Source organism: Corapipo altera, unplaced genomic scaffold, assembly GCF_003945725.1.
Source record: "Corapipo altera isolate COAL_440 unplaced genomic scaffold, ASM394572v1 56, whole genome shotgun sequence".
NCBI lineage: Eukaryota > Metazoa > Chordata > Aves > Passeriformes > Pipridae > Corapipo > Corapipo altera.
In genome coordinates, this window is record NW_020884896.1 from 887,962 (window position 1) to 915,433 (window position 27,472).

General features: G+C 39.0%; 1 protein-coding gene across 2 annotated transcripts in view; it reads left to right on the forward strand.

Annotated features, from left to right (window-relative positions):
• WDFY4 (WDFY family member 4) overlaps positions 1–27,472 on the forward strand; it is a 127,870-nt gene that overhangs the window by 36,659 nt on the left and 63,739 nt on the right. For both annotated transcript variants that reach the window (XM_027648205.1, XM_027648206.1), the window contains exons 19-39: positions 21–205; positions 2,556–2,787; positions 4,166–4,311; positions 4,842–4,953; positions 5,067–5,257; positions 6,820–6,972; positions 7,357–7,430; positions 8,260–8,421; positions 10,125–10,216; positions 11,099–11,198; positions 12,007–12,212; positions 12,838–13,007; positions 13,351–13,476; positions 13,911–14,072; positions 14,185–14,382; positions 15,128–15,245; positions 15,780–15,937; positions 16,396–16,634; positions 17,971–18,080; positions 19,012–19,203; positions 19,748–19,887. In XM_027648205.1, coding sequence (XP_027504006.1) covers positions 21–205; positions 2,556–2,787; positions 4,166–4,311; positions 4,842–4,953; positions 5,067–5,257; positions 6,820–6,972; positions 7,357–7,430; positions 8,260–8,421; positions 10,125–10,216; positions 11,099–11,198; positions 12,007–12,212; positions 12,838–13,007; positions 13,351–13,476; positions 13,911–14,072; positions 14,185–14,382; positions 15,128–15,245; positions 15,780–15,937; positions 16,396–16,634; positions 17,971–18,080; positions 19,012–19,203; positions 19,748–19,887 — 3,266 coding nt within the window. The remainder of the gene's footprint in view (positions 1–20; positions 206–2,555; positions 2,788–4,165; positions 4,312–4,841; positions 4,954–5,066; positions 5,258–6,819; positions 6,973–7,356; positions 7,431–8,259; positions 8,422–10,124; positions 10,217–11,098; positions 11,199–12,006; positions 12,213–12,837; positions 13,008–13,350; positions 13,477–13,910; positions 14,073–14,184; positions 14,383–15,127; positions 15,246–15,779; positions 15,938–16,395; positions 16,635–17,970; positions 18,081–19,011; positions 19,204–19,747; positions 19,888–27,472) is intronic.

Here is a 27,472-nt window from a genome sequence, read left to right on the forward strand (position 1 = left end):
CCCTATTTTTGCTGTTACAGATATTATGGAACCTGAGGGTGAGGTCCTAAATTCCTCCCCATTTCCAGGGCAAGTCCAGTTTGGCTGTGGTAAACTGCTGGCCACTGGTCAGTGGCATCATCTCACAGTGACAGTTGCTAAGGAAGCAAAGAAGACCTGCATTGTGTCAGCTCATATAAATGGTCAGATGCTTGGCTGTGCAAAGGTAAAGGCTCTCTGCATAGATCTCGTGCTTGACATTTGCCTTGCATTGCTTTTCATTCTCATCTCGCAAAGCGTCTGTAACTTTATTAATCTGAGAAACTCAAAGCATGGTGATTTGCTTATATAACATGTAACACTGTGCTGAGCATCAGTGGAGTCAGAAATTCATACAAAACCGGGTATATTTGTGCTGCTTTTCAGAAATGTGTTTTCAGCTTATACTGCTGCTTTGAACTAGTACCCTCCTCCCCTCTCAGCGTGTAGATAACCAGGGCAATTTTGAGTGGTGATGCTCCTCTGAGAGCTGGCTTTACCTTCGTTGCAGGTAGCTCAGGGTTACGCTGTTGAAATTCAGTTGTACCCTTAGGCCAAAATTTTCTGAGTTCACTAGTGATTTTGAGGATCTATCAGTTTAAACTCAAGATTTGCAGAGGTTGGCAGCAATAAAATGTACATCACATTAAAGTGTGATCAAAGAACTCTAAACTGAAGACGCCTTGGATTAAGGCTAAAACCTACAAAGGTGATGAATTATGTAGGGACTCTCCCTTTTTCTTTTGAAGGAAGGTCAGAGACAAATAAGCTTCTGTGACTGGCCAGCTCTTTGCAAGAATCCAAAGATGGGAGGAATTTCCTCAAGCATTTTACATGGTCATGTTTCAAACCATCCTCTTCCTGTTACACCCATTGAACAATCAACTGATGAGTCAATGACCTTTTTCCTGCTAGCATACTAAGCATTCAGGAACAGACAGATGTTCCTCTGAGTTAGTTATTCAGTGTGTGAGATTATATCATCTCACGAGTTAATCACAAATGTTGGTGTACTGGTATTTCCCCTAAGGCGCCATTTCTTGTGATCCTCTTGCATAGCAGTCAGTTCTCAGGTTGTGTGAAATATCACGAGAAAGCAATCCAAATGCACCTGAAGGGTTCATAATCTACAGGATAAATGAGACTAGCCCCTGGTTTATATTATCAATATCATCATGCTCCTGGTTTTGAAGCTAATCTCAAATTATTTCGGAGATCTGATTTTTGCATTTTGAATGCTGGAGGCTGGCAGTGTTGAAAATGCAGCCTATTTCTATTGCAGCTGTGGTGGATGTGGTGGTTTTTTGGGTTTGTTTCTGAATAGAATCCTTTTATTAATTGAAACTTGTAACCTTGGTCTCTTCCTTCTTGTTCCCATATTTCAATTGACTCTCAACAAATGCAAAGCTCACTTGTGTATATTACACTTCCCTTGTAAACACAACCTGTTTAATTCCAAACATTCTCTTTCTCATATTTGAGAAAAATGGTATGTCTTCTAAGTGCCTTTTGGGACCTATATCCATTTCAAGAATGAAAATTTAATTTAATTTGCCTTCCTTCAAATGCGACTGAAAGTCGTCAATAAAACCAGGCCTAAACATTCCAATTGATTAAAGAATTCAGAGCAAACGTGTTTAACATACAGTGAAACAACTCAAATAAAAAAAGCTTTTGGTAAATAAAAAATTGTCCCAGTGCTGGGGTCTCTGACATGATGCAAGTCTTCATCTTTATATGTACAGTGAAGAAACGATTGTCTAAGAAATTAGAAATGCACAAAGGCTGTTTTTGGTTGGTAGAGCTGGGGGTGGGTGTTACTGTGTTGCATCCAGTCTAATATTTGTTCACTCAAGTGTTCCCTCAAGTCCTAACTCTTAATATTGACCAGCCTTGTCCTCTACATGTCATTAGCCAGAAATCAGTAAATTCTAGGAGTCACTCATGCTAAAAGCAAATTGTTAAAGGCAGTACAATATTGTTTCTCTTTACCAAAATTTCTGACTACTTACTATTAGAGCTGTCTGCATTTAAATAAAATAATACACACCATTTAGGAGACCAAATCCTTGTTTTGATACTGAGAATGAATGGCCCTATTTCCTAAACAATGTTAGCTTCACTGAAGCTAACTGGTGCACTTGGACAATCTATACTCTTCAAAAACTGTTTATTCTCTAGGTGCCAGTACAAGGTGCTATCTGTAACTTGTCTTTCTGTGTTGAAAGTCACAGTCTGAGTTATGAAGTTTAGAACAGGAAAAATAAGTCTGGGTCAAAATAGGGATTTTCTTTGCCAATACTTGAAATTATTTTGACTGTGTTTTTTGAACAAAAATTAAGCTTAAACATTCCAAAATGCTTATGTTTATGGTACTTCTCAAAGTCCAGTTTCTAAGCAGTAGTTGATAATTGTGTTGCACAGCTGACTGCGACTTCAATGAGCAAAGAGGCGACAGGCAGTACCTTACAGGGACAGGACCCTAAGGCACCCTGAGAGTATTGGGGTCCTCTCAGTGAATTCTTTCCCTGTTGCAGATGCAGTATCTCCAGCCCTTACCAGGTAGCTGCATTTCCATGGAACCCTCTTCCTTTATTGATGTCTATGGGTACATAGCTACTCCTCGAATTTGGAAACAGAAGTCCTCCTTGACCTGGCGCCTGGGCCCTACATACTTGTTTGAAGAAGCCATTTCTGTGGAAACCATGGAGGTGATTATTAAACTTGGCCCGCAGTATTGTAGCAATTTCCAAGCAGTACAGCTTCAAGGTATGTGATCATTCTCATATCCACCACTATTTGTTTTTCAGGGGAATGCTTTTTTTATTCTTACAATCTGTTATTAGTGTTCCAACTGTGTCTAGAGTTCACTCTAAAAGCCTGGAAAACTGCATTACTGAGTGTTGTACAAGATTGTGCAACAAGATGCACGAGGATCTTGTAACATACTGTGAATGGGGCAGAAAAAGAAGGGCAGGAATCAAGCAGCAGAAGGAGATGAAGAGTAAAGAGGGACATCCTGAGTTGCAAGATTGTGATTTCTGTTGGACAAAAGTTAAAGCAGCAGCTTTAACTGAGACATTCTGCATTTACAGTGCTACAGAAAAAGACAAAAAAAGAAAAAAGAAAAAAGGAAAAAAACCCCACAGCAGAAAAAGAGGTATCAAGTTTAATTGCAAATGCCTGCAGAATATGAGAGAGCACGGGAAAGAGGGATAGGGCAATAAGTTACATTCCACTTAATGAAGAGTCTTTTTAACTAAAGTATATTGTTAGCTTCAATTATTAAACAGGCAGACAAAACATTTCAGTTATTGATTACTGTTTATTCAACAAGTAGTGCATTCACCTCTGTGCTAGAACTTGGGATGACATGGGATGACATGGGATGGTCATTTCTCATGTGAAAAGAGCAGAATAATCTTACCTGGTGATGCTCCAGCCTAAAACAAAGGAAAGGCTGTCCAAAAGTAGTCCTTCAAAATGCTGTCTATCTACACAAAAAAAATCTGCAAGTCAAGCATGGGGAGGGGGTTGTTGAAAGATAAATCGTATCAAAGTACAACTCTAAAATGAAAACATTACCAATAGAAGTCAGAGGGATTTGATTTTTGAAGCACTGAGTCTTTATGAAATCTGGGGTGCTTGTTTTCTGCAGAATTCTGCACAGATGGACTTTTGTACTAATCATGGATTGTGGCAATCTGATTCCAGAGATACCCTGATGCAGGGAAATCAGAGAGGAACATACAAGATGTGACATTATAATTGTAAAATGATCTCACTCTCTCTTCCCCCAGACTCCCTATTCCATCAAAAGACCTAAAGGAACTTGTCAAATGGAATTTTTTACTTAAAAAAAGCTTCAGCACAATGCCCCAAAATACTGTGTTTTATTCCTTAAAATGGATTTATGACCTTGTTGTGAACACCAGTGTGAATTGTTTCAGCAGTGTTGTGTCCTGTGTCACCACTTCATTGCTTCTCACTAATCAGCAGCAGTTCTGAAGAGGCTTAGCCATAAGACCATGTCCTGCTGGAAGGGAAATAGGTGACAATCTTGGGGCATTTGCTTATAGTTAATCTTCATGTGGAATATGAACTAATGCAAAGTTTCTTCAGACATTCATGGTCTGTCTTGTTTTAGGTGAGGACCAGTACGGTGATATTGCACCTCTGGTGGCAGAAGAGAAGATTTCTTTTGGAATCAATGCCATGTGCTCAACCCTTACTACAGTTCAAGATATAAAGAGCTCCTACAATGAAGTGGATGGCCGGCTGATTGCCAAAGAGGTCACAAACTTCCCTTGTCTTAAACAAGTTTTCTCTTGTTTCTGAGCAGTTACCTAAAGCAAATTTTGCGACTTTGTCTTAGTTGTGTACATCCAGTGATTCTTTTCGAGCTTCTTTTCCCATTCCTTAACTTCATTCTACTCATGGGTTACTTTTCACCTGTGGAGTGGAACAGATTGGACAGTCTGAACACAATGTTAAAAGCATTTCTTGAAACAGGAACAGAAGCCATAGTTTTTAGGTCTTATGATAATTTGTTTCACTCTGTGTTTTCTTAATGCCTTCACAAGGACTTTTCACATGCTATTCTATCATTCTTGCTAATGCCAGGTCTACTGACATGGGAGAGTAATGGGGTTCTGGGATATTGTAGGTGGGTGAATGTTTGTCCTAATAATCAACTTGTAACAAAAAAAGGATTACTTTCATAGGCTAAAAGTATTAAAATAATCTAAAGTATTAGAGCATGCATTTGTTGCTTTTTATCTCTCCAGTACTACCAAGGTGAGAATGTCTTTTATCTGTTTTAGATTGGGATTAATTCTCGGGACAGTTCAACTCCGATATTCCTAGCAAAGAATATTGCTGGACACCTCTCGGGTTCCTTGCGGACTATTGGGTCAGCTGCTGTGGGCCAATATGGTAAATGCACTATATCTTAATGTTTAATACTTTTTAAGAGTGGAGCTTTTCTCTGTCAAATAACAGATTTAGTCCATGTAATTTCCTGAGAGAATAACACTGCAATTTCCTAGGGGTAAGAGTGTTCCAGTCCTCTCCAGCAGCTACCAGCCTGAACTTTATTGGAGGCCCTGCCATTCTCCTGGGTCTCATTGCTATGGCCCGTGATGACCACACCATGTATGCAGCTGTCAAAGTCCTGAACTCCATCCTGAACAGTAGCCCACTGAGTGAAAAACTGATGAGGCACATACATGGATACCAGGTAAACACTCTTGTTCATTCACTCTGTTATAGTCCTTCCTGTGGAGAACTTTATGCCAAAACCTATCAATGACAATGAACCAAGCATACCCTGGCTATAGGCACTTGTGATTGGAACTTCATAAGTTATAAGATCTTTGAGAGGGGGATATAGGATAGTGCTCTGTATCCTGTGCTTACAATCTGTAGGATCCTCTATAACATATATCTGCTGATGGGAAGGTGAGGACAGATGCCTCTTGGCCAGACATGATCTAATAAACTAAATAAGCCAGTGTAGCAAATTTGTGACTGACCTACCCTTCACCTTTTACCTACACACTTGATCCCTCCCACAAAAGACCATTTCTAAGAGAGGTTTTCTTCTTCTTGGCTCATACAGCCTAAGATTCTTCTTTACAGACTGCCCAGTGTAGGGATGACAATGAATTTCTTTGACTCAGTCTTCACTGTGTATTAGGAACTGGGCTGGTATAAATAACTGCTGTCTGAATTTCATTGATTAGGTCTGTCCCAAATTAGTCTTTCAAACCTGAAATCTGTGGAAATTGAAGATTTTGGTTGTATGTAAACTATCTATGCATATAATATTCAATGGATCAAGGCTCAAGTATGAAGCTTCTGTTTAGTATCATTTACTTCATGCTGTGCAGGCTAAGCAGAGAACTCTTAGCGAACAGGGAAGACTTTTTAACACAGAAGGTTTCAAACAAGACTCAACATTAGGGCATCAGGATTGATTTATTATGAACTTTTCATTTTCTCAATTTGCAAATTGTTCATAAATTGATCATGATTCATATGAATATATTTATCCTACTTAGATATTACTTGCCCAATCATTTCTTGTAGGTGAATGCAGCCTTTACATTGGTGTATAAGCTGTTCCTTTTGACTTTGTGCTTCTCTCCATGTGGCAGATCATCATATTGCAATGGAGTGCTTTTGCTTTTGTTTGGAGGTCTGAAGTTTTTCTTTGAAGTTTTTTTTTAACAGCAAACTAATAAATGTGTCTTGATATGTATTTTCTAATTGTCTGTTGCTCCCAACCTGTTCAAAATGTAGTGGCTTTCTGAATGTTATTTCCTCATAGTATTAGGAAATCATGAGATAATCAAAGGCAAGCTCACTTGAGAAACTGGTAATGTTTCACAAATGTCTTTCATTTGGAGAGGTGAACATTAATATTTTTTAAGTTAACACCATTTGCAAGCAACTAAGAACACATCCATGAAGAATAGCATCAAAAACCTACATTGGTTATTTACAGTTATATTTGTATGTTCCTTTTTGTAAATTCCATTCAACATAACATGGCATGTATTTTGCTCCTGTTCAGTGCCACAGAGCTCCTTCAAAAACTTACCCTTTTACTTACTGCACGAAATTTCAAGTGTGGACTGAAATCTTCACTTTCTTCATTATGCTTATGCAAAATGTATCCATGCATGACTAATACAACTGAGCAAACTGTGTGTTTGCCTTGAATTAAAAAATAGTGTTATATTAGTTTATAAATGCAGATTTATACTCGCAGATACTTATTCAGTCTTCCTTTTTCAGTTGCTGACCTATCTATTGAAAAGGAAGACAAAGCTGTTAAACAATAGGATTTTACAGCTAATGTTCTCCCTAGTGGGCACAGCTGAGCTTGGCTTCGAGTCTTCGGTCATCAAGAATTATAGTGCATTCCAGTATGTTCTCTGCAACTTTGAGGTAAAACTATTGATGTTTCTTTGTGGGTTTGGCTGCTTTAAAGATGGCTTTATAGTATGATGGTTTGGTTTGTTCATAGCACCTCCTGCATCCAGTATTTGAGATGGGGTTGTGTGTTGGGGTTTTCCACACTGTGGCTCACCTGGGGAGATGGCAGCTTCCCAGGTCTGAAGGAACACTCCCAGAGGGCCTGCTCCTCAGGGCTGTCTCTGGAGCAACAGCTCCCCACACCAGGGATTTCCCAGTGCCTACAGGTTGTGTTGCAGAAACACTGAGATTTATGATGTTATCCTCCCTGAACTACTTTTAATTGTTTCTCTGCCACAGGTACTGTCCTCACAGCTCAGCAGAGCAGTAAAACCTCTGCTTTTCTTTGTCTTTCAGCTTTGGATGAAAGCACCAGAAAATCTTGACCTTGTTCTTCTTTCCCATCTTGTGGAGATCTTGCAGTCTTCCAGGTATACAAACTAGTGTTTGAATCAGAAACCTGCGTGACAAACTCAGTCTGTAACCTGAAGCTGGAACTGTGAGATGCCTATGAAGGGTCCAATCCTAGTTAGAATCAGTGGACTCTGGGAGTAAATAATTTCTGTATTTCTCTTTCAAGCCTGAAGTCAGTGATTTGACCAGCCCCTGATATGACTTTGGGGCCAGACTGGGCAAAGATACTTGGTGACCTGGTTCACGTGGAACCACTGCTGTACAATGAAAGTTTAAGTTTCTGCTGGGGAGGGGAAAATTAATGTTCGAATTGAGTATGAAATAATTTTTAAAAATATGTAATTAAAGTTGTGTTTAAAACCAAAACATAACCCAAGAAGACTTTTTATAACAGTACACTTTCTTAATCATCTGGACTAGAGTTAAATGTATCCAAAGAGATACAGCATGGCGCAGGGGCTGCTGAGTAAATCTAGATTCCTGCTTTTTGGAAGCAGAGAGCTGTATGCAGAGCTGTCTGGTTTCCCTTGCTGAGTTTTACAGGAATAGCATTTATTACCACCAACTCACTGCTTGCAAATTCAATAACGCTTTCTTTGATCTCATTGAAATGCAGCAGTTACTGGGAGAGAGGGCAGAGGAGAAGGTACAACACACAAAGTAGTCTTCTGATCTCCATCACTGACACATGTTCAATTTATCTGGCAGTGTTTGAAATGTTGTCAAGGCAACATTAGAAGCCAAAGGTGCAAAGTGTCAATGCAACCTGAGAATCCTTTTAGCTGACACTCAGCAAATTTGGTTCTCACCAGTAAAAACTTTTATAGTCCCTGTACCTTTTTACAGAGATTCACGTCAGAATGTTGCAGTTGCCTACCAGGTGCAAATGGTGCCCAAGCTTGTTTTCCTTTTCAATGATCCTGAAATAAGTAATTCCAAGATCACTGTGGCCTGCGCTATTCTCTCCCATCTGTTGCAAGGATACTTTAATACACGGGATGTTCTCAGGTAAGCTTGAAGTCTATAGCTTTTCCTCAGATTGCAGATTAGCTATACTCCTTCTGGTACTGGAGAGAGCTTGATAGTAGATCTTTCCTCATGTGGGAGCTCCAGATTCCTGTGGAGTTTGGTAGAACTCCAGATCTTTGGCAACTGCAGGATCTCCACTGATGAAAAAATTTTTCATGCCTTCATTCAGTCCAACCTTATATTTGTGTGAAAATATGTGGGTTGGGTGATGACCCTTACAATGGTGGCACAAACAGTTCTGCAGGTTTGACTGGGACTACTCAAAGTCTGTACTTAATATTTGGTTTCATTAAAGCCTTGCCCCTAAAGTATCACTATAGTATTAGACTTGGCCCCAATGAACTACCTACCTAATCCTGTTGGTTTAGTTTATATCCCAGTAACAATCCTTTTTGTTCTTGAATTTCTATCGGTTTTGTTTATCAGGATTTCACAAAGCAATGAATTTAAATCCTAGTTTGTTCTTCACAGAATGTAAGTTCTTCACTGCTTCATTTTATATTCCTAGTCTAATTGTATCAGCCTGTAGCTGATGAATTGAGGAAGGTCCACATAGTGCTGTCTACAGCCACCTAACTCCAGGGAAATGCACTGCACAGATGGCAGCTCTGTTCGTAAAGCTCTGTTTTTAATAGAATGTAGAAACACAGTTGCATGTCAAACCTGTGGTCTCTGCAACAAGCCTTTAGCTCTGTTGAAGCGTATGAGCATCTCAAATAATTAACTGTGGAGTAAGCTAGTATGTGAACTTGCTGCTTGCCAGCTCTTTTGCGGATGTATGTTCCTGGATGTATGTTACCTGCATGTATGTTCCTACCCTGGGCTTGTATGAGTTAGCATATTCTTTTTTCATACAAGTGAAAGTCATGGACTTAGAATACCAAATTTGCCACATTGTAAGGAGTGTGAATGAACATTTTTCTTAAAATACCATAATTTGTTATTCTATGGTAATTTGACTGGTTGTCAGGCCCATGACTGCTGAGTGGACAGAGACAATCCCTACCCTCCTAGCTCCAGGACAGCAGAGACTATAACAGGTTCTCAGCAGCACTGAACACTGAGAAGGATGCTGGAATTTCTGCTGGTCCCAGACTTTTGACAGATCTAATGGGAATTGCTGTGTGGACCATTCCTGTAGAAGAACTGGTGTTCTGACCTCTTAAGAAATGCCCTTCTTGTGGGCAGGAGGAGATCATGCACTTTCACTAATATCACATTAATTTTTTTATCCTTAGAATCAGGTAATGTGTTAAAGAAAACTACAGGTGAAAAGAGATTGCCAGTCCTCCTCCCTGAGTACCTGATAAGGTTTCTTTGCTCTCCTCTATTTACTTGGAAATGAAGTGATGATAACAGTGACACCTGAATGCCACAGGCAGTTCAGAATCTTTTGTATGAACAGAGTGCTTAACTCAGTATTGCTTTCTTCATGATGAAAGACCTTTAAAATAGATATAGAAAATTTTTCCATTTTTGTTTCCATGTTGGATTTTTAGGTAGATGACCCTTTAATTTGCTTCCTAGTTTATGAACTTTTCATTCCTATTTCTGCAACAACTAGAATTTCCAATGGTTGTTAACAGTCATCATTAATGAATATTGAGATTTGTATGTAATCTCCAAGTAATTAAATTAATGTCTTTTTGCTGACCAAAACTGCTTTCCTCTTTCTCTGCAAGGATTGGATTGTTCCTTGTTTACACCTTGAAACCTTCTTCTGTGGATGAAAATCAGCTTTTCCTGGATAGTGTGGCTGAGATGCCCAGTGAAGGTAGGGAGCTACCTTACCTAACTTGTGTTGTCATAGATGCTACAGAACTTCCCTGCTTCCCCAGGGCCTAATGAACCATCAATGCAATACAGTGCTTCTGCCTCCTGTGGCAGGAAGAGCCACAATTCAAATGACTTCATATGGAAAGGGACAGACTGCACTGAGGTGACCCTTTTGCCCTCATCTCTTCTAACAGGCCAGCAGTACTTAGGCAGCATTGTCCAGAGCGTGCATAATGTTGGATTTCAGATATACACAGAGAGGAAGGATATTAAATTGAAATTGCCCCTGAACTAATCTGCAGGACTGTTATAAGGAATAAAATTTCCTGGATTTTCTGTGAACACTTTGCTACACTTACAGTTGTAGGAAATAATTGTAGCTCTGCACCTTTTAAAGTATCTGTATCTGTGTATTTATGTCAGGTTCATGTGGGAGAACATCCAATCAGTTGGTTTTTTCATTGTGATGTTTCAGTTGAGACTGTATTGGTTATTGCATCTCTAAATCAGAGATCATATTAAGAAGGTGTTGATAACTGTAGTTTTTATATCTAGACATCACAGTAGGCAAAACAAGTCAGATTGCCTGTTTACATTTCCCTCTCTAGTTAACCTGAGATTGCTTCCTATTGAACATGTAGTCTGAATGAGTTTTAAATAACTCTAAAGAGAGGACTTTGACAATGTAAGCACTGGTTGTTTCTGATGTTAGCAGGAACTCTTATGTCTAAGATTTGATGTCTGCATCTTTTTACTCTACAAAAAACCTGATATAAGTACTTCTACTGGGTTAACTTGGTGCAAACAAAGTTGTTCATCACAGCAATGGAACATGTGTTTTGTCTCTTCATTATTCTTTGTTACTTTCTGATATTTGTAGCCTTAAGCCAAACATCTGGAAAGACAATCTGGCTTCGAAACCAGTTACTGAAGATGCTGTTAGATATAATGCACTCAGACAAACTTCATCTGTCCTCCGAGTAAGTAAAATGGGAAGGTATAGGCAAGTGTCTCTATCTTCTGGATTTTTCTTCTTGCTGGTGCTTGACCTGGACTAAACATAATGAAAATACTTGAATCTCAACAAAATAGTAAGTAGGAGCAGACTAGATTCAGAGCTACTTTTTGGTCAGTGATTTATCTGGCATTCACCTGTCTGGTCTGATCACATGTCTGATATCCATTTTGGAAAAAGTTTTACATTTTCAGAAAATATTGTGAAGGAGGAACTTAGATATTGGTGCTTCTTCTGCATTACAAAAGTTGAAGAAATCCCAGCTGTCTGTGAAAATCAACTCAATCTAATGTGGGATTGCTTGCACCTCTCTATCATAACCATGAGCATGCACTTACTACAGTTCTACCTTCTATAACTGAAAGGAAGATTTTATAGTGCTGGGTGCTTTAACTCGGTGTATTTTCACTAGAAAACACATCTTGGACTTCAAAATTTAAATGGTAATTTTGAATTTCATAGGTTAAAAAATCTAGTCTGTGATATAGTTTGCCTCAGTTATTGATACACATTTGCAGGAGATTCATTATTAGAGAACTTTTTTTGTCTGACAGTAATATAAGGTTGGATTTAGCAGGAATTAAGTGTCTTCGCCTGTGTAGATGAGTCTGTTGTTAAATCTTCATGATTCTGTGTTTTGGTACACCTTTAATCAGACTTTTTCTAGAGAAACTTGAGCTTCTAAATCACTTAGCGATAATTTTAAATAATATCTCCTCTCTGTCTTTCACCATGTCTCCTTCCATGTATTTTCATTTATCTGTTTGTCCTAGGGAAAAAGAAAAGACATTTTTGGCACTGGGGCCAGACTGGTTTCTGCTATTCACACAGAGCTACCTGCACTCTAGCACAGTTGTGCTAGGAATCAAGCTACTTCTGTGCTTCCTCCACAATCGTTTGCTGCTGAACAAATTCAAGGAGGGGATAGTGGCTGGGCGCTGGCTGGAAAACAGCTCTGCAGGATTGAGTATTCTAATGGGTATGTATTGGTTTAATGTTCCCCAAACACTACCTTGATCCAGCTCAGTGATAGATCACTGAAGTACATGATAGGAGAATTCCCACTGATCTCAGCAGACCAAGAATTGAAATTACTTTCTAGGGCAATCTTGTCTTGTACTTCAGCATTTCTGTGCTGAAGACTGGAAAGCATTGCTTCTCCCTTGCACAATAATTAGCAATTCTGATTAGCACTTTCAGGGAGATGGGCCTTTTTGTGTTGCACAAAATCAGACTAGCTGATAAGCCTGTGAGTTGTTGCAATGTCAACTTTACTCTGAAACCTTCTAGTTCTTTAAGATTTGTTCAGCTTGCTTTCTGATAATTAGACCTGTGGTTCTGAGAAAGGGAGGAGAAAGGAAGAATAATTAAGGGAGAATCTCCTGTAACAAAAGTGATAGTGGGAAAAATGGTTATCTGTTTGTCTGAGGGAGTTTTATAAACTGTTGATATTGCAGCTGTTTTATAAACTGTTTTATAAACTGTTGATATTGCTGATACTGAGTGGCCTGGGACAGAGACAGATGAGGATCAAGTTCTGTCAGTAATCCTTCCTCTGATATGACATTTAATTTTAGACACTTTCCTTTTCTTTTCCTTTAAAGATAATTTAAAAACTCATCCTCCAGTGCCTGACAATGGCTACTTCTTGATTTTTGGGTTTTCTGTGTTGCAAAGATGTCTGACTGATCATGTCCACATCCCTGAGATCTACCTGCTTGTGGCAGAGCTCTTTCTGGCAACTCCACAATCTGAACCACCTGAAGCAGTCAAGGTATGAAGAAAGCACCTGAAGCTGATATTGGTTTACTACTTTGTCATTTTATGCCCTTTTTCATGAGAGAATTTTCAGGCAAGTTAATCATACTTGGGTTTTCTGATAATAAAAATTAGTCATTCATATTTTAAAAATTAAGTTAACTTTGATTTAAGAAAATTTGTGTTCAGAACAAAATTGTTCATGCAGGTATTAAATGCTACACATTTAATAGAAGAGGGAGAAGCTGCTGGAGGTGAAGATGTGTTGGTTTCTTTCTGATGTGGAGACAGCAGGCTTTGTTCTTGATGTATTGTATACAATTCCCATCTCTTAATCAAATATCTCTCTTCCTGTGTAGAAAGATCTTGAGTCTATGTTGCAGTGGATCTTGCAGCACCACCTTACAGAGAATGTCCTCAAAACTGGGTTGTGTGCAGAGGCAGCTGTTTTACTGCTGGAAATGGTTAGAGTCACTGTGGACAAGGTAAATGTTTTGTTGCAAGGACAGTGCACTGTGAATGGCAGAATAAACTGCCCAAGCACGACAGATGTCAGTGGCAGCCTTTACCTGTAATCCTTAGTCCTCCTCTACCCTCACAGGGCAGTACTGAACATAACAGTGAGTGCAGACTTCAAAGGGTCAGAACTGCTGTTGCCCTGGTTATGTAGCAGATGATGTGATGGTCTCATGTTTAAGAACTTTGTAATACAGAGACTGATCTTACCCACAGCAGTACTAAACTTTTTTCATTCTTGATGATGAGGGTATGTCATCTTCTGGTTGGGTTTATCTTGGGTTTATCAGTCTGCAAGGTGGGAGCTGGCTGCCTGTGCCTTGCCTGATTTCTCCATGGCCATGTCATGTTTGCTTCAGAGAAGAATGCTGACTTGACCAGATGCACATTTGTTTGTATTCAGCCTATTGCAGATGCAGAAGCCTCCTGGGAGATTGCCTATCCAGGGAACGTTATCCAGTTTCTGTGCCTGATCTATCACAGTTATACTCAGGACCCTGTGTGGCACTGTCCTGACTTCCTGAAAACTTTGGCTATGGTTGCTTTTCACTCAGGACCACCCAAGGTATGTGTATGTGAGCCAGCACAAGCCCTTCAGATTGGGGATAGGCCATTAGGAGAAAAAAAATCAATTTAAAGAAGACTGAGTTGGAATGTATTGCCGTCTACTTTCACAGGGAGGGTCTGAAGGCCTTTTGACTCCTGATGATCCAGCCACTGCTGAAGGGAAAGGCTGTGTTGATCCCTCCTCTCTCCCACTCCTACCACACCCTGCCAAGAAACAAGTGTGGGATTTTGTGCGAGTCCTCCTGATGGATAGTCTTCTCAACGTCCCAGCAAACAAACAAGGGCATCCACTGGAACTGCTTCTTGAGGTTTCTCCTATCATCAGGCTTTTCTGCTCTATCTTGCCCTGGGGGTGGAAGGGCAGGATGTATCCTGCTAGTGGCCTAGTAAAAAAAGTGCTAACAGTGACAAAAGGAAAAAATCCTGTGTCCGCTTTAGGTACAGATCAATACAAGCTGTAGTAGCTGAGTCCAGATTATGGATTTCAATGACTCAAAGCACTCAAAAGAGTTGAAGTAGACTGAAGAAAGGTAAAAAGAAAAATTTAGGCTTCAGTTCTAAATTGTCAATAGTCCAGTTATCCCAGATGTGAGTTCTGATGCAGACTTAGCTTAGTAATAGAAATAGTAATGAACATAAGCTTGACTGCAATTGTCATGAGTTAAATCATCTTGTAGAGCAACAGTTCCCAAAAGGTTTACCCAGTATCCCAAGGTTTGGCACAGTTAAAACAGAGTATGGCTTTCCGACTGTCTGAATCCTGAGCCTGCTAATGGAACTGAAGGTCCCTGAGGACAAGACCTCTTGGGAATCCCCTGTGAACCTACATTATGGCCCTTTGCAAAACCTTATTTCTCTTCAGTGTGCAACTGAGTTGGCTATCAGCTAGATGGTGTAGTCCTATGTGAGATTACCTGGTTTTCCAACTAAAATATGAAGTTCTGCCATCTACTACAGTAGCTGCCCACACATGCACTTATGCTGAAAGTGAATTTTAATCTGATTTTCTTTCTGTTTTCCTGCTGTACTAATATGTATACTGTCACTATATAGGCTTCTCCAGAAGATGCCACCAGTGAGCAGAAGAGACATTTTCAGACAAAAGTTTTGCTGTCTGCTATGGATGTCTTCCATGTTACCAGCCAAGGCGAGGGGAAAACAAGACCAAGAGGTAAGTGGTGAGAATCAGATCATTGACTAGCTTATATTTAGCATGTAGGTGTCATTGCTAGAAAGGTTTGGAAGCAATAGAAGGACGGTACAACTCAGCAGGCTGGATGTTCTGTTCTCTCTTGCTGTAGGCCAGTTTGCATAAATTATTGTGGGTTTATAATTTTTTCTCTCTCTTTTTGAGAACAGATTCTGAATATTAAAAAGAAAGTACTTAGAAAGAAACCTAGGTTTATCCTTGAGTGCTTCTGGAAACAACCCAAATAATTTAGTTGTTGCTGCTCTCCTTTCTGAGTCATTAGTTGGATCAGTCCATTACAGTATTTTACTGAGATTGATTCCACCCTTAAGATGGAGTTGTCATATTCAGCCTGAGTAAGGTGTTTCTGTTAGACCTAGTGTTTTCTTAGACATGTCCCAGCTCTGAGACATTATGGCATAAGACTGTTCCTTCTCAGCTCTGGTAACCTTACATCTTAAATTTTTTTTCATTTCAGCTTGTTATGGAATAATCAACCCTTTGTATCCCCTCCAGGGAGCAGTGATCCTCATGGTACTTCAGAATCAGCTGCACCTGTATCCATGATGAATATTGCTTATTTTGTTCAGAAGTTGGTTGAGAAGCTGAACAGCAGAATGTTTGCTGCTGACCCCAAGCAAATCCTGATCTTCACTGCCAAACAGATTATGTGGGTGAGTCACATGGTATCTTTTTTTCCAACTGTTATCAACATACTGTAACATGATGTTTCACACTGAGGCTGTGACACTGCAATTCTAAAGAAGATGGCTGTAACCCATTTGGTGATTGTTATTATTCCTGGTTTCTTGCATGAGCACATAACAGCTTTAAATGATAATGATAATGGAGATAGATGGTGCCCCATAAAGAAGGGATAGTATTGTGCCACTCTTTTGTGCCACTGTCCATTGGCTATGTACGTGTTGCTGAACAAGAATAAATTAATCTCTTCCAAAATTCTGAGGACTTCAGCAGAAATACAGAAAGATTGAATTTGTATCTAACAGGTAGTTCAGGGGAGTTCTGCTGAAATACGTTTGCAACAGCTTAAATTAAGTGGGAGGTGTGGATCCTTGGGGAGAGAGTTCTCTGAGCAAGCCAAGTACTGTGCTGTTTTGTGTTTTCACAGGTCTTAGAAAGCTCAGTTTCTCAAAAGGAAGTTTTCCTCAGTGCCCTGTACAGCTGTTTAAACAGAGCCATCCTATACTGCCTATCCAGACCTCAGCAATCACTACCTGAACAGTTTAATGTCCTGAACACTCTCAATGTCCTGCAGGAGCACTGGGACATTATTTTTGCAACTTACAACTCAAGTAATAATTTCATGATTTGCCTAATGTACTGCCTTTGCCAACTGAACTCGGGCAGGTACAAACCTTCATCTCATTATAATGTTTGTTTACGTCTGTGCTGTATCTATGGAAGTGGGTGCAGAGGGAGAGATTTCACAGAACTTGAGTAATATCCATTTTGAGGAATCACTAGAAGCTGAGATTGAGCTGGATCCAGCATTTCCAGCAGTCTACTTCAGAGTAGTAACTGGGGTTAAGAAGCTTGAACTGATTTCAGTGGAGCTGGCTCACGGGCCGATCAGTAAAATGAGGATTTGGAAATCCTCCTGGGATGTAGACTAGAATCTCTCCACAAGCATGCAGGTGGCCATTATCTGAGACATCTGCATGGGCTAATGTAATTAAATGTTTTTTCTGATTCAGCAGCTTTTCGTGTGCAGGTACATTTAAAACATATATAAAAGTGTGCATGGATCTTGTGAATCTTTCTGTTATTGTTACTTGGATCTCAGCTGCAAAGTCTGGGTCGTACTGAGGTTGGGAGTTTTGCCATTGACTTGTGTAGGGCTAGAACATCCATACCTGCTCTGTTTGCTGTTCTTACAGATGATACACCAGATGTACTTTTGTGTAAGCTGGGAAGTTATTTTGGAAACTTAGTTTTGTGGAAGGCCAGTAGTTTATTCACTATAACGATGTTTCTTGTTTGATTGAAAGCCTTCTGTACTGCTTAGGTGGTTTGGATTAAATCCATTAATAGAGTATCACATGGGAAATGAGCTGTACTTTCTGATGTCTTCTCTTGATTGTTCTTATTCCAGTCAGATAGTAATTTCCAGGCCAAAACTGTTGAGATGGGGTAAGGATTGCTTGTATGTAGTAAGAACAGAAACATTTTTTTTAAAAATTAATTACAGAAGTGTTTGTGTTATCCAAAAGCCAAACATAGCAAAGCCAGGGAATCAGAACTGTGGTAATTAAAAGAAAATCAGACATAAAAATGGCGGCTTTGCCATAAAAGACATACAGGATGCCCAGTGGAGGTGCAAGAAAGCTGGATTCAGACTGGCTACATCAGTACAGACCTGTGTTTTATCTGACTGAGATGAATGGTAGATACAAGTGCAGGAAGAAGTCCAGGGATAAGGCACGTACAGCAGAGTGATCTACAGGATCTCAGTGACTGCTCCTTGGCTTTGAACACCAGACCAGCAGTGGTTTAGTTCCCAATTCCTGTAAATTCTGTGGCATTATGTGATTGGTGTAAGCCCTCAAGCCTCGAAATATTGATCTACCAAATGAATCAAGTATGAATGGATGTACAGAAACACCTGTAGCTTTTTCACTGTCCTCAGTTTGTTCTAAGTCTGGTTGCCTCACCTGCCCTCCTTTTCTTTCCCTCTTCATCACAGCTGTTCAGAAGGTTTTGGGGTGGATGCAAAACCAAAGCTGGCTTCTTATCACCAAATTTTCCTTGCACCCAGTGAAGAGGAAAAGGGCAGCCTGCCTACTCCAGATGATGGTAATTTATACCACAGGTTGCCTTTGGCTTACAGAGCAGGAAACTGCCTGGCCTAAGCAGTTATCGTAGCAGCTTGTGCAAGTGCTACTTATTTCCTCTGCTGTGTATAGACATTGCAGGCACAGCACAGGCAAAGGAAGTTGTGCTAAACAATTACTTGTGTTACATGCCTTTTTTTTCAAAAGTCATGCCCAACATCCTCAGGAGTAAAGGAGATCTCTCCCCTATGTTATGGCCATTCAGTGGCCAGACACATACTATTTGTAGTTCTATTTGTTTTTTTCAAGACCCATATAGAGCTTGTGTCTGTCTGTTATACACAGGAAGAAGCATTTTGCTCTTTTAAGAGAAACACAGGGAAAGTTTTGGGTTGAATTCAGTGTGAGGGCTGTCAGCTGAATCCTATGGCAGAGCAGCTTCCTTTCTTTTATTTTTTATTTTTTAATAAAAAATATTATGATGCAACCAAGTAAGTCTGTTTTGCAGGGAAATACAGCTAAGCATCTCAGCACTTCCTTGTACAGTATCCTCCTGCTGTGTCAAATTGTTTCATGACTTGGTTACTTTCGCCCCTCCATATCTAATGATGTTTGACAACATAACGTCCTTTATGTGCTTTTGCATTCTCTGTATGATAATAAGATCTTCAAAATTCTGATGAAATTGTTTTCCAAGGTAGAAACCAGTTAGACTCATCTGTCACTCCTACTTTCAGGGAGTTGAATATTGTAAAAGAAATGTCTTGCTGTTTTCTGTCTGTCTAACTACTCTGGCTTAGAACCTGCCGAGGCAGTAGACAAAAAGGAACTCCACTGACTCCAGCAGTTACTCTGGACCAATGCTGTTCCAAATTAGATGGTTTTGCTCTATCTGTTGCTTGATTCTTTACACAGAAAATGATTCTCCATTTATAGTTTCTTTTGTTTCCTAGTCCATCAGGAGATTCTGAGAACAGTAGGAATCATCTGGAAGCAGCTCATTTCTCAGAGGCGGCAGGCCCTGGAGGACACTTACAAGATGGATCTTTCTGTAAAAGGAAATGACAAAGAAAGGGACATGAAGATAACAGAGATCGCTCCTTTGTGGGAAGAAATTATGACAAAAGCTTGGCAGCACTTGATAGGTCTCTGTTTTTTTATGGAATATTCATTGTAGTAAGCAAAGCCATTGCAGTAAACAGAGTGCCTGCCGGTTCCTTGGTTATACCTTTCCCCTGCCCATCACCTGCTGGATAAAGCAGATTGTCAGTTTCTCTCATTCAGGACTGGGAGTGCTTTCTGTGTCATAACCAGCCCTTCTCTAATCACCTGATGATGTTGTAGGGTTCGTGCTGCGCTGCAAGAGAGAGAAATCTCCTTAAATCATGTCTCATAGGAAAATTTAAAAGGGAAGATATTGGGTGAAGTCATTGAAATGTGTGTAGTGCTGCAGTGATTCAAAGTTCATGTCTGTGTAGTGAAACTGATCTATGGCAGACCTCTGTGAGGCTTTTAAATAAAAACTTGAGAAGTATGTGTTAGTTCAGTTGTCATACAAATAGAAGAACAGTCCATCTGGAGTGAGGCATTGTCATGTTGTTTTGTCTTCTGTAATGGGGATACGATATATATATTCTGAAAGGCTCAGCTTTAAGTCTTACATGCTTTTTTGTCTGTTCTGGCCTACAGCATCTGAAAAGAAGCTTCTCCAAAATAAATCAGGTCTAGGCCTGTCACAGAGCAAGCACAATTCCTGGAGTGAAAGCCTGTCTTCAGCTATTAGGTCCATGCCTGGCCGAAACACAAAGGAAATAATATGCAAGTCAGAGGTAAATTTTACACTTTGTCTTTTCTGGCTTGGTCACTGGTCCGCCTTTTATATCTCTCTGGAGAGTTTGTCTGGATTTGGGAGGCTTCTGAGTGTGTCTGTTAATTGACATACTCCATTGTAAACTAGACACCTATTGCAACTGAGGTTCCTTTTCTCGGCTGCTATAAATAATCACAAAGAAATAGTGAGCTGAAGAACTTCTCTTAACATATAATGTAATAATGCATACTTTTTGCATAAAGCCCAATTATTGCACTTGAAAGGAAAAACCTAATCAGCCCATATATGCCTGTACTTAGAGGGCTCTGCTTGGGGCAGAGCAAGGTGAGGAGATGCCACCTTTGCTGCTGCTTCTCACTTGCATCACTTATGTAAACCTTATCCTTCAGACACTGGATTAGTAGAAAGCATCAGGTATTATCATAGCACTGTCCTTCCATTTTCTACTCTATATGAAGTATTAAAGGTCCAAATTTTAGTTTAGCTCCTAAAGAAACAAGTGTTATATAATCCAGGGATGGATTTGGAGGATACGCAAAATACTGTCAACTTTTCTATTTGTGAGCTTCTCTTTTGCTGAAAGAAAGGGCTGTTTCCATGTTTTTGCTGGGAATTTGTCAAAAACAGAAACAAAAAGCACCAAATAGATGCTACTTGCAAGTGTGTTAGGACTAGAGTGACTAGCTATAGGGTAGGGCAACAGTGCACTGACATAGTATTCAGAGTTTTAAACCGAGCTTGTGTTGTTGCAGTGCCTAACATATTAAGGTCTTTTTTTCTCCTGCTGAGGAGACAGTGTGTCTATTATAGCATCACTTTAGGGATACTTAACCCTCTAGCTCGAGCTATAGCAGATTGCAGCTTTATGCGCAGTGATGCCTGGTTCACTTCCAGGTGTGCTGATCAGGAAGACTACGATACCCACCTAATGTGTCTGGTAGTACCTTACTGAGCTGCAAGTGTTTTCTCAGCATGCCACAGCATCCTTCTCATTCCTTAACATCACTTTGCTGCTTACAGAGGGAGCAAGTTCTTCCCAGGTACATATGTATACCATGATGTCATACTACAAGAGAGTCGACTATTTGCCCTGGGGTCTGTTTAATTATTTTTTAAAATTAATTTTGATTATTACAGCTGATTACACCTCAGTGAGCAATGTAATTGATATTTGTAAATGTATCCCAAGGAACATTTTGTACAACATGGTTTTTGCCGTTGAAGGTTAAAGACTCCGTTATTGGTTTTTCCCTAAATATGCCCACATCATTAGTTCCTCCAGTGAAAAGGTTGCCATCTGGAAAAGGCAGCATGGAGACATTATTCAGGCACAAGTGCATGAAATTGGTGTTTCTACATCTTCTGTCTCTCTTCTGCAAGGAAGCGGCTTGTAATTAAAGGAGCTGGGTTTGGAGGAAACATTACTCACTTGGTGTTATTCCTTATCATGTCAAGTACTGACAGCTCTGTAGCTCTGATAAATTGTTCTTCTCCATGAGATAGGAAGATACAGCTTAGAATGTTCTTCTCCATTCTCCCCTTCCCACTTTCTCCCTTCAGCCTCCCTTCAGAGTTTGATGCACTTTTTAAAGAGGTGAAATCTAAGAGGACAAAAATTTATTTGCTTCTGAACAGCCCTCTTCCTTCATACATTTACAGTGAAAAAGTTACATAAAAGGTTACATTAAAAATAAATGGTATTTGTGCTTCTAATTCATATTTTTGACCACTTTGGTAGTCACTTAAAAAAGTGCTGTAATGCAATTTTGCATCATTTTCTCTGTCTCATGTGGCTTCTGTATTCACTTACGAAAGTGATTTGTAGATACTGGCCTCTGTCTTCACTACTGCTAGTAAGAACTTATGTCCTACAGCAATAGGCACCTGGTTGAAACATGAAGAAAAGTAACAGTATGAACTATGTCGTGAGAGACAAAGACTTTAAATCCCATAGTGAAATAAAAATATTTGCATTTACTGAGAGCTAAGCATGGTCTTTCCAAACTGAGTAAAACTTACTGAGAAAAGTGCAGAAATTAAGCCAGGATTTCAGACCTTTGCCCAATAGAAGGAAAAAATGGGTTGGCTACTGGGTTTTGCTGTCAAAATCTAGGATTTAATGTTAAGGTTAGCAATGACTGCTTTTGATATTTTCAATAAGCTGCAAGAGCAACAAAGGACCGCTGTAACAATTGTCTTTCAGTCAACTGTAAATCAGTCAACAGCTTCTACCATGCAGTGTCCTGAGGTTCTTTAGGAGTGCCTGAGCAAGGCTGCAAGCAGCCTATTTCTAACTCCTGTCAGACACACTGCCTCAAAGCTGTAGATATAGCTACTATTCTTTACAAGAAATGCAGAGCCTCCTCAGTTTTACAGGAGGCCTGATCATGTCTGTCCTCTTTTCTTTTGGTTCATTAATTACATTCCTCTATGCCAGAGGCCCATAAAACTTGAAAGAATGAAATAGAAAAGTCTTGTTAATCCCAGTCTTCAGAATAAAGAGGTTAAGAGACCTCTTAACTTGTCATTTCAAAGCCAGAAACTTTATATTAAGATTTTGGTCAGCAAGCATATGCTTGTGATGACAGCTATAGATACATCTGACCTCCTTTGTGCTGATTTTGTCAATCTTCAAGAGACTTCTTCCCAGTTTGAACTCTTAAGGATTTTTTTACTGGTTTGATGAACAGCTTGGTGTTGGCTTGGGGTTTTTTTGTTGTTGTTGGTATTTTTTTTTTTCAGTTTTCTTATGTGTTTATTCACCAGGCTTCTGTTAGGCCAGCAAACAAAAGTGTTGTTGTTACAGAAAAGTATTGGTTTGTTACACCAGGAACAAGCATCTTTTCAAATTTCACAGTCAGCAAAACATTTTTAAAAATCCTTTCATATGTAACACTCATCCTTATGACAAACATGGCTAGTATACCTAGTATAACTAGTGATTCACCTGTGGCAGTACTGCATTGTATTTTGAGAAGTATTTAAACATAACATTTCCACTGACCCAACTCCCAAGTGGGAGTTTAAACTATGGGCTTAAATTCCTTCTGCGCTGGAAATGTAAATCTCTACATCAACACTTACAGGAGTTTTTTAATGTATGTTGTACAGTGCTAGGCTTACTTACCTAAAACAAATAATAGCTGTATCACAGTTTTGGAATTAGCCCTATCACTCCACATGATTCCATGAGGGAAGAACACTGGGGCTCTATTTGCTCCTGGCTGTTGGTTTTGCTTCATGCTTTTGCAGTCATGTTTACAGGTTTGGGGGAAGAGGTAGATGTCTGTGCACAGATGTCTGTTCAAAAATCTGTATTTTAGAGCATAGTTTTAAAGAAGGCTTTTCAAGCAAAAGTGTCTGATGTTGAAGCGGAAGGGTGATGATTTATTCCAAGGCTGTTGTCAGGGCACTGAAGACTTGTCCCCAGGACATAAAATCACTGTTAGCTCATTTTGACTTCTGTAAAAAAGAAGCTTTATCTCATGATTTTACAGAGCCTTTGCCATTATAAGATGTCAATGGCAACACTACACCAGCAGCTGAACTCAGAGCTAAGTAGTGGACCAGTGCCTTCAAATAGTAGCTACTTTTTTCCTCCATTTTTATGGCATCTTTCAATAACTGACTGTAAATTAAGTCTGATGCTTATAAGCCTTGGTTTTCAAACAACTGCATCAGAGAATGGTTGTTTAAGGGGGGAGATATATGCAATGTAGTGAAGAGAAGAAGAGGGTTGAACAAAAACCTTAGGTTGCTAAATAAAATATTAGCTTGCTAATTTTGGAGGAAGGAGAGTCAAGACCAACTTAGCAGTTCATAGTAGGTGAAATGAAGAAGATAGAAATATTTGAAACATGATCACCATTATTATTTAAATCTTTTTCTTACCAATCACTCGGTCTTTTATCAGTTTTTCAAGTTAACTGCATTAAAACAAGTAAACATTTAATGATATTTCTTTGAAAAGTGCATCATTTGTGTAACATGTTTATCTTCATAATAGAAGGATAATTAACATCACTGATTATCTAATTAAGTTCATTAACTATCCACCAACAGTGCACCGTGAAGTTGACATTATGTTCTTCTGTCAACAAATGCTTTGATTTCTTAGGAAGTAATTAAAATGTAAATTAGCATGTCATTAAATGCACAAGGGAACTTTGGAATCAAATATTCATTTCAAAACTGCTCATAGCACACATTTTTTTTACTTCAATGAAAGCAGGCACTTTACTATTAATGATGTATATTAAACAATTTCCATTATAATATTATTGTCTTGTTTAATAACTGGCTCAAAGCTAAATTACAGCATGCTGCAGCAAGCTGGAAAAAAGTTTCCTTAACTTTGAACAAAGAAATTTTTATGTCCTCTTACATGGATATCTGACATACCACTCATTTATAATTTTCAGATTGTTTACAATATCGTAAAGAAATAATTCAACAGGTCTATGTAAGATGAGATTTGCATGAAAACATAAAATACAGAGCTATTTTATATTATGTGATACAAATAACTGACATTTCTGAAATGTATAGGACTAATTTCCACATTTATTGAAGATAACTGTTTAACAGAGAATTGGAATAGAAATGTTGTATGAAGATGAATACAAACTTTTAGGCTGACTCAGATTCACGGGTCCCTCACCCCACAGTTTGTCCCCTAAAAATTCATTACAGGTTGCTGTCATTGTGTATGACAGCACAATGCACAGGAGAAAAATCAGTTATTTCTTTCTTGATTTACTTATCATCATAAAACATGCAATACGAGGTTTATGTACTTACAGATTTTTTGTGGGTAATTCTTCAGAGGGAGTTTTTCTGTGTTTTTAAACTCAGTGATGTTCTGTGACAGTGAAGTCCCTTCATTGAATTACACATTGTATGACAAGATGTCTGTTATTTCTTCTGCATACTTTTTTTTTAAATATACTTCTGCCTTTCAGGCTAGAGATTGTGTCTGGGTCAGGTTTAAGCTTGGATATAAGATTTCAGTGAGTGGAATTTAATGTTTAAAGCTCTTTGCATCAAAGTCTCATCTTTTGAGAGCTGCTGGTTGCAGAGTTTTATTTTCACATAACAAAGATGATGCCAAATGAGTAAACAGTGTTAACATGGATTAAAGAGGAGTTATATTTGGTTTCAGAGAAACCCTAGAAACAAGTGCTAGCCACTGAAACTATTTTTTTCTTTGCTGAATACACAAAAAGACAAATAATTTTTCATATTTCTTGTTTCAAATATGTCTGTTTTCTTCCAAAATTTTAATGCAACATTTTATTTATAATAATTTCAAACAAAATTGTTTGAATTAAGTTGCTTTATATGGATCGTTTGATTCAAAAGCCCGAAGTGGCAATTTAAACTGAAAATTAAAGAACAGAAAATTACGGGAAGTCCTAGAAATCTCTGCAAGATTGACATAAATATTTCTTCTAAGTGAGGGTATAGGTTGCTAACTGTGCTGAAGTCTGTGACCATTCATTTCTCATTGTTCTCACCTTTGCTAGCAAAATTAAAGTTTGGTTGTACCTATCTGTGTTCTATTCATGCTTTATGCTGCAGAGAAGCCTGTACTACAGGCACTAACAAAATCCAGAAGTAATCTTGTACCTTCAAATGTAAGTAATTTTAGAAAACTGATTGTTTTGGGGGTCAGGAGAGAGATGCTTCTTTGTATTCTGTACTCTGAGCTCTAAGCATAAGCTAATGTCTACAGAATTCTTTCATCAGCTAAAGGATTAGAAGAGCACATTTTTCTTAAATGAAATCCACGATTCAAATGTGCATGAGGCTTTTGGAGAAATGCATTGATATAGTATGTAATAAAGCCCTAAGATACACGCACCTGTAGAATGTCAGCATTTGAAATAGTAATAGGAAAATGGTAAGAACAAGTGAAGGCAAGAAGAGACTCCACTGCTATTCCCCATAATTCCAAAGTCTGACCTTCACCTTTCACTAGATATAAAAACTAATGCCTCTACTGTAACAGGATGGAAACTGAGTCCTCAAGAGGTTGAGTGTATTATCCCAAAGTCACAGAAGTCATCCTCAGGATTAAAGAACAAACATGCCTTAACTCTCATTGTGTGTTTTTGCTATTAGGAGACAAGTTATCTGTTCTCTCAGGAATTAATCTCTTCAGTAGTATCATCTGTTGAAGGACTGTGTGTGTATGCACACATGCATACATATATATAGTTGCTATAGAAGTAGACCTGCTTCTGTACTTCCTGAGTTTAGCTGATAAACACAGTCTGGAAGTCTCATCACATATACACCATACTTCAGGGTTACCCTTTGAAACCCACCCCTGTGTGTGGGTACATTTATGATGCACTGAAATATGGAGGATTTTCTCATTAAGTCTGCTATTCCCCAACCAACTGGCAATGCCAGGAATCCATCCATGATCCTTAGGAGCAGTTGGCACTCTGCATTAGCCTCCTAGCGGGTTGAGGCACAAAGCTTCCATGCAACACTTAACTGCTGGAACTCAGTCTGTTGAAAAGCTAAATGAATTTTGGCAAAGCAACAATAAAATCCACATAGCAATAACAATTTTGTGATTCAAAAGAGCCTGCGAACAGCCATCAGTGTGGAGAGTCTATGTGAAGGACTAGGATAAACCTCTCTTTAATCTGCTAAGGAAAACATTATCTGCCTTAGCTTAATGATTGTTACTTTGTAACTAGTGGAACAATTTTTCCTGTTATGAAATGAACTTACTTGTTTCCTAGTGCGTACTTGATTACCTGAAAAGTAGCCTGGTCACAAGATGGGTGACTTATTGTTTGCACAGCGTAGTAGTGCACCCAGTCTCTGATTCACTATGTTAGATTAGTAGCAGTAGTAGACTTGGAGATGTTAGGCACTTTGTCCCTGTAGAACAGGGCTGGTGAATTGGAAGCTCCACCCAGCTTTAGTAATTTACCATAACACTCAGATGCTTCTTTGTAAAACTACCATGGTAGCTGTAATCCTATCCTCCACTTGTGAGCCAGATGAGGAAGGGGTTGATTGATTTATTATTCTCTGTGATTTAGCAAGAAAGGACCAGAAGTATTGAGTTTTAATTGCACACATCAGAAGGGGAAATTCTGATTAGATGTATGGAAAAAGGAGGAGCATGAGAACTGTCATGAATACAAGAAGATAGGTTTTACATGTCAAAAGAGTTTAGACTCAAAACTTTTTTTGACAATCTCACCCTGTGGCTGTGTAAGTCATAGTGGTTCAGGAATTTCTGTGAAAAGATTATTGGGTCTAGATGAGGACTGCAAAAATCGTTTGCTTTTTTGAGAAAGTGTCTCCTTCCTGACTAAGTCACATCCTCAGAGACAGGAGATCCACACTGGTTAGAGCACATAGTCCAGAGGTCAGAGATGGGATACGGGGCTGCTGAGAGGAGCAATGCTGCACCACGGGTAGATGCAATTTAATATTGAGCTGCTGGGTAATATATAAGAAAGCCTAACAATTTGCTCTTTATAAAATGGCATTTCCTTTGTGTTCTATTTAATCAGCTTTTCTGTTTGATTCAAGATGTGAAATATATCTCATTA